The sequence below is a fragment of the Cyprinus carpio genome, chromosome B14 (assembly GCF_018340385.1).
Source record: "Cyprinus carpio isolate SPL01 chromosome B14, ASM1834038v1, whole genome shotgun sequence".
Lineage (NCBI taxonomy): Eukaryota > Metazoa > Chordata > Actinopteri > Cypriniformes > Cyprinidae > Cyprinus > Cyprinus carpio.
In genome coordinates this window covers 4,502,377-4,509,931 of record NC_056610.1, presented here as the reverse complement: position 1 = coordinate 4,509,931, position 7,555 = coordinate 4,502,377, and the positions used below count along the sequence as shown (strand labels likewise).

Below are 7,555 nucleotides of genomic sequence, written 5' to 3'. Positions count from 1 at the left end.
CAAACCAAATAAAGTTTACAAATAACATATATTTTATATTTACATTTAAAAGTTTTTTGAAATGGCAGTGAGGAAATATAAATAAAAATGTAAAGAATTGTTGGCTATATATATATATATATATATATATATATATATACACACACACACACAAAGAAATATTCTGGCACAATGTTGATTACAATATCGATTTTTATTTTATTTTTTTAAGTTGAGCCCGGTTGAGGCACTTCTGGAAATCAAGGGGGTCAGTGTTGAAGGGTAGTTAAAAGATTATGATCTTATAAAACTTTAATTATTTTAAAAGTTTTGCTTTTTTTGAGCTTTGGGCATTTAATTAGGCCTATTATTGCAGTGTTATGGTAAAAGATTCTACACAGAAAAGGTAAGTAATAATAATAAGAGGTAAGTGATTTTTTTCACACTATAAATTCATGTAAACATTATGTACATGGCAATAGCCTACAAAGTGTATTTTAACATGTAGATAATGTTTACATGAATTTACTAACCTCTTATTATCATTAATCTTTTCTGTCTATAATCTTTTACAGGCTTAAACATGGTGTTACAGCAAAGCACGTGATGATATAAAGATACACCAGGACCTCAAACAATAAACAATGTGTGCTTTATGGGATATTAAATAAAACACAAGTCTTCTACAGCGTGCCACTGTTGCAAAAATAGAGAGCGTGTTTCTTTTTTGACCGCGCGGAGGAGCAGCTGCACCGCCTGCACGAGCCAATCCAACAAAACACCGCGAAACGAAAACAAAAGAAATACTCTCTCTTTTTTTTTTTTTTTTTTACACACACACACCCTCTCCCGTATAAACGGCATCTGCCTGTACTGTACACAGTCTGTAGCATTCTCGCCTCCCTCTCCTCTCTCATGTGCGCGCGCTGTCATTAACGCACGCCAGACGCGCTCGAGCTCACGGTTCGGTTCGGACATGATACCGGCGCGCACCCGGAGATGAGGCTCAGAAATGGCACCTTCCTAACAGTCTCACTATTCGGGTTATGTGGGCTTATATCATTATCCTGGTACACCGCATTCAGCAATTCCAAAGGTAAGAGCCTGTTTTTACGCGCTCGCTCTCTGTCTGAACGGAACGCATCATGCGTGGAAACCAAATGCTTCTCTTGCATTCTGTCATGCATTCAAATGCGGCACTGAAGCGCTGGAGCTGCAGATCACTGAGCAGCTGTTCAGTGCAACGCTGCTGCTGCTTGTCTGTGTTTTTCTGTCTTCAACTGCCCCTCAAACTATCAAAGAGGCCTGCTGATGTTCGCTGAAATACAAAGGCAACACTGTATAGTGCATTACGTTCCGTTTGCAGGTAAATTTAGAAGCATATCTACCCAAATAACCATTTTCTGCTGAGATGCTGCTTTCATTTGGGGTTTGATGTTGTTTTTACATCTGCACTTTCTAAACAAGCAACCTAAACCCCTTATCTGATGCTATTTCAACATGGTTTTTTTTTGTCTAGTAAATGTTTCGAATGCAGTCATCGCTTCCTGGGCTGCTTGAAGGCTCCTGAGAGGTTCTGAGCATGCTTGTAACAATCTTCTGATGTTGAACATGTTTGAATGTAGTTGGTATGATGAAGCAGGATAGATCCGCTACATTTAAATCTTGGCATTTGCTTTCTTGTTTGAATGTGATGGATATTTCCGGCTTACATCTTGGTGATTGATATCTCATAAGGTTCTTCAGAAGGCAGGGCATAACTTGCAGAAAGTATGGGACATTTGTGAACAATGAGAAATGGGTATGATGTTTGTGTAACGCATTACCTAAAATTACTCAGTTGGCCTTTTCCACTTGCTCCCAGTTTTAAATCCTAATTATATCAAGCTCTGTATATGCCCTTGTTTGCTCTCAATCCATATTCATTAATTAAGCCTCATGGTTACACCTGTGTGCACATAACACAATGAGCTTTTTTTAATATGTGAGTGCAGACTCTATTAGAGCACGTGTGAAAAAGGAAAAAAAAATTTCTAGTTTCTCTCTCCATCACAACTTTTCATCTTTTCTCTTTTTCTCCTGCCTGACTCTTTAGGAGTAGTTGAGCTGGTCACAAATCAAAGCAGATGTAGCTACTCTGGTTAACTGCTATTTCTTAATTGCTAAGTTCAACACAGGAAAAAGATCTATAGCTGTTTATGACACAAACTTTTAATTTGTGTTTGTTTCACTGGAACTTGCTCTGTCTCTGTGTTTTTTTTTTTTGCTTGTAACTTCCTGTGCTCTTGTCATAAACATCTTCCTTTGCTCATCTCATCTGTAGCAATAGTATCGTATTCTGTTCCCAAATATTCTTCAAGTTTAGAGTATGTTTGGTTTAGTTGTTTCTTGTTATTTACTTGTGTGGAAACCCACACAAAGCTTGACACACGTGCTGGTTTGACTGTATCAGTGTACTGTGGAGATTTTGAGATTGTTTTGAAAGCTTCTGGGTTTGTCTAAGTCTTTTTCCAGTTTAAATGAATTGGACATTATTTGTTGTCTTGCTAGAAGAACCTTTCTCCCCCTGGTTTGTGTGTGTGTGTGTGTGTGTGTGTGTGCATGTCTAATGTAGACCATAACATGTTGGCCATATTTCTACCTTAAACCATTCAACTCCTGAGTCTATTTATTTCTGAATGGACTCATCACAAATGGTGACCTCTAAGGTTTTTAGTGACAATAAACTCACAACATTATGTGAACCTCTCTTACATACTGCTGAAACAACTGTCAGTCATATTTCACCTTTGAGTTTAACAAGTTTAAAAATGTTAAATATATTAAATTAAAATGAACTCTTTAAGGTCTACTCAACTTCAATGGAAATGCAAAAAATAAATAAATAAATAAAATAAAAATAAAAAGTACAGTACACAATAAAAAACTTATAGTATTTGTTTTGAATTTAATTAGTGCTTATTTTATGTAATAACAAAACAGCATCGCATCCTCACAAGATGATTTTCATTAAAAAATGAAAACAGAAGGGTAAATGTTTAATCACAATTGGAAAAAAAATAAAATAAAAAGCATAATGGTTATATACTTTACAGAGAAAATAAAGTCTATATATTTTTTTTTATTTTAATTTGCAAAGGTGGAATAGCTAAAAAACTTTTTTTAATGGGCAAGAGGGTGAGTAAATGATGACAAATCATATTTTATACTGAACTATCCCTTTAAATTTCTCTCTGTTCCTCACACAAAGCTATCATGCCCCCCCCACCAAAAAAAAAAAAATATTGGCATTGTAGAACAGAACAAACATGCACGCGCACACACCACACACACACACACACACATCACACACACCTACACACACACACACACCATTACAGAACCATTAAGACAAAGAGGACACTATTGTTTCAGTCAAAGAGACACTGTCACGATGAGCTGTGCAGGCATATGCACAGTGTGTGTGTGTGTGTATCGGGGGATGTGCCTGTAGGCAGGAACAGTCTTGTCTCTCTTAATTTAGCCCCGGTGATGCAGCTCGTGTAGCCCTTTTCTTTCACTCATTATATGATGTGGCCCTCTGCCAGAGGCTACATTATGCAAGCCACCCTCCCTCCTGACGGCACCCACTTGCAAACACATACACACACACTGAGAGTGAGACTGGATTGAGAATGCAGGTTAGCAGGTGGCATCATTTATAATTAATGTGACTGATGTTTTACCTGTGATTTCCATATGGAGAAATGCAGGCGTGTACCCCATGTGTGTTCAGCGTTTACTTCTGTTTCACTATGAAGCAAATCTGTCTTGCGAATGTTTACAAGACATCCACTATCCTTCAACATTGAGAAGGAGTAACCATGCAAAACCAGAAGTCTCCTGATGTATCAACGCAGCTGACTACTGCAGTCGCAATTTTTTTTTTTATCTTTGACATGCAGTATATATGCAATATACTGTATATTCTAAATAACTGTGAATGTATTAGTTAACGATTGCATCGCTCAATCCTAAAGTGTAAAAAACATCCAAAAAGAAGTATAAAAACGTGACCCTATGTCTATATTCCATGTCTTCTGTCGACGTGATAGCTTTGTGTGAGGAACAGAGAGGAATTTAAAGGGATAGTTCAGTATAAAATATCATTTGTCATCATTTACTCACCCTCAAACCTGTAAGAGTTTCTTTCTTCTGTTCAGCCTCAGATGATGATATTTTGAAGAATGATGGTAACCAGACAGATGATGGTAGCTGTTGATTCCCTTAGCTGTTATAAATTCACTGTAAACCACGGCTTCTCAGAGCTTATTGCTTTTATAAAACTGTTATTCCATATATGTTGTAAAGTTTCACAGAATAAATCAAAGCAAATAAAGTCTAATGATATTAATAAAAACAGTATTCTTCCGCTAAACAATGTAGTTCCCCAGAAACAGTTGTGGTTCCAACAAAGTGGATGCCTGGCAACACACAGGATTAAACAAAGCTTGAACGTGGCTCAACCAATCAGAATCAAGGACCGGATCTATCTGTTTCATAATTTTTAATTACAAACATTATTCAATATCTTCTTTTGTGTTCAACAGAAAAAAGAAACTTAAAACTTTTAACTTTCACCACAGTGATCAGATCATTGAGAGATTAGAGCTGGTGAATTGTTTATTGTATATATTATACATAACACATTGTCCGAACAAACCGATACACTAGAATTAATCTTTTTTTTCTTAAAGTGTTCAGTCAAAATGAAAAATTGTCACCATTGTTTTATATGATGTACAAATGTTAGTTTTTATTTAAACATAGGCCAATGCACATACATTGAGCACATCGAATATAGTAAATGGAAGCTCAACCGTGTGTGCTTGATCCGCCATGTGCTTAAACCTGATATTTAAAAAAAAAAAAAAAAAAGTCACGAGGGTCGATAATAACAAAAGATTATTTTTTATTTTTTATTTTTGTTGTTTAACTAATTATACACTGGAGAAAGAGGTTTTGTGCTCATTCAGGGACACAGATTAATTGTTCTGGTTATGGGTCAGAGCATTAAGAGGGCAATATGCCAGTGTACTTTGCATGTGCAAAATCACCCTTATTCTGTCATATTCAGACACGCTTCATACCCTGCAGAGAGCAATGATGGAGAGAATTTAGACAGGAGGTGACAGCCGTCGCTGATGTACTGAAGGCATTTACTCTTTGCACTATATAGATGGAATAGATGGATATTTCATCATCACTGCCCATCTAAAAAGCTGTCATTTTAAAAGGTTTTGTTTTGGGTTAGAGTCTTTCTATATTTACCATTATGCATTTAGCAGACGCTTTTATCCAAAGGGACTTACAGTGCTTTCAGGCTAACATTTTTTACCTTACATGTGTTCCCTGGGAATTGAACCCACAACCTTTCACGCTGCTAACGCAATACTCTACCACTGAGCCACAGGAACATTATTAATAGCATTATTATTTATTACTATATTAATTATAATAGCTGATATAAAACAATAAAAGTCTATGTTGTGTGATTAGCTGGACAAACGTGTGTGTGTGTGTGTGTGTGTGTGTGTGTGTGTGTGTGTGTGTGTGTGTGTGTGTGTGTGTGTGTGTGGTGTCCTCTCAATCATAAGTTAGTTATCAGGAGAATAGCATGTGACTAAAGAGACCATGTGGGCATTGCATGTGAAGTCTCACATACTTTCAGACGGCAGTGTTAAGCCGTGACTGGACTTTGAGCGTGTGAAATTACTTAAGACCCACAGCAGTGCAAACCATGCAGCTTTAGGTGTGTGTGTGTGTTCTTTGAATCGATCTGTGATGCTTAAATCCTCTATTGGTCAAATAGATCCTCTATTGGTGTTTGCACTTTGCAAATTTACAGGTCATAGTTCAGCAAACTAAACTTTGGTACAGAGCGTAAGACAAAAGTTGTGTTTCTGAGGAGTGTGTGATTTGTGGCTTCATGCACTCTCTCTCTTTGATTGATTACATTATGCATACTAGTAAAGTGTAACTTTATGCAACCTGACACCATTTTTTTGTTTGTTTGTTCTGTCGATTATTGTCTAAATACACTGCCATTCAAAAGATTAGGGGCAGTAAGTTATTTTTTTTCTTAAATAATACTAATACTTTTACTCAGTAATGACTCAGTAAGGAAAAATAGTAAAGAAAAAAATTCAATAAGGAAAAATAAAATTTGAAATAGAAATTTATATTGTATTTAGTTTCTATTTCAAATTTTTTTTAAACAACTTTTTATCCATCAAAGGATCCTGACAAAATCTATCATAGTTTACACAGAAATATACAAAAATAAATTGTCACAAACTGAATCATGTGACATTGAAGAATGGAGTAATGCTGGAAATCCAGGTTTGCCATCATAGTAATAAATTACATTTTAAAATGTATTCAAATAGAAATCAGCTATTTTGAATTGTAATAATATTTCACAATATTGCTGTTTTTACTCTATTTCTGATCAAATAAGAACAGCTTTGGTGAGCATAAGAGACTTATATAGGCTACATAAAAAATGATGTGATTCATACCCACGATTACTCTTTGTATTTTTAATTTCTGAATTAAAATTAATTTAAGTAGTTTAAAGTTCACGTGGCAAAAGGTCATGAGGTGCGACTCCCCCAAACCTTTTTTTATTTTTTATGTATTATTATATGCAGTTATATTTATAACTTTAATACTGTTTTTATAAGAAAAAGAAACTTATATTTAAAAACCTTTGATAATGATTAAGATGTGTACAGTTTTTTAAAACTTTTTGTACACCACTTTTAAGGCAGAAAATTTAAACTTTTCTTGAACATAGTAAAAAAATGGTAGAAACTAGCAAGAATAAAGAGTATTTTTTAGTACATTAACCCAACTGCTGCTCTTCTTCTGTCTCCTCTAAATCTTCAATTTTGTCAATATTCCTATATTCTTCACCTCTAGTTTTGTGTGCTGTACTCGATCAGTTCCCATTTGTGTGACCTCTGTGAAAGGTCTATACATTGCTTTTTCATGAAGAGATGGTGTCTGTGCTTCTTGTGTCTTCAAAGAACCATTTCTTATCTCACCATTTTCTTTAGAGGTGTGATATTGGTGGTTTGCGCTGTAAAGTCTGTGTTCACGATTCTGCCCTTGCGCACTGTTTGCAAGGTCAACCTAGAGTTTAACCTCTCGTGGAGGCCATTGTGCTTACTTATGAGTGTTTCTTTTATCCCTATCTGTCATCCTTCTATCTCATTTGTTTGCTTGCTTTTTATGCTTGAGGTCTGTCAGGAGAGGTCATGTTTACCCAGAGCGCACTAAAGCCAGGAAGGACAGATTTTCCCATAAGGCATTGCTCCCACGACCCTTTCAGAGTTCACTCTCAATTTCTCTGTCATACCCCATTAGAGCCCCAGACCTTTGATACGGGCGCTGACACCCAATCACCCTGCGCTGAAACTGAGAAATACACTCACCCAGAGAAACAGGAATGCTCTTACTGATCCGTTAACAGAAAAACCTTCAGATGTTAGGAAGGAGACTTCTGAAAATTGCTTAAGTTCAGTGTAAATGC

The 7,555-nt window shown here is 36.0% G+C and overlaps 1 protein-coding gene across 2 annotated transcripts in view; it reads left to right on the top strand.

Annotated features, from left to right (window-relative positions):
• The first annotated feature begins 816 nt into the window (after positions 1-816).
• LOC109102894 (alpha-1,3-mannosyl-glycoprotein 4-beta-N-acetylglucosaminyltransferase B) overlaps positions 817-7,555 on the top strand; it is a 114,085-nt gene continuing 107,346 nt past the window's right edge. Inside the window, exon 1 of one of the 2 annotated variants that reach the window (XM_042737793.1) lies at positions 817-1,075. In XM_042737793.1, the coding sequence (XP_042593727.1) occupies positions 979-1,075 (97 nt within the window). In that variant the 5' untranslated portion in view covers positions 817-978. Of the gene's footprint in view, positions 1,076-1,107; positions 1,346-7,555 lie in introns of those variants that run through there. The other variant, XM_042737794.1, reaches the window with a different exon arrangement.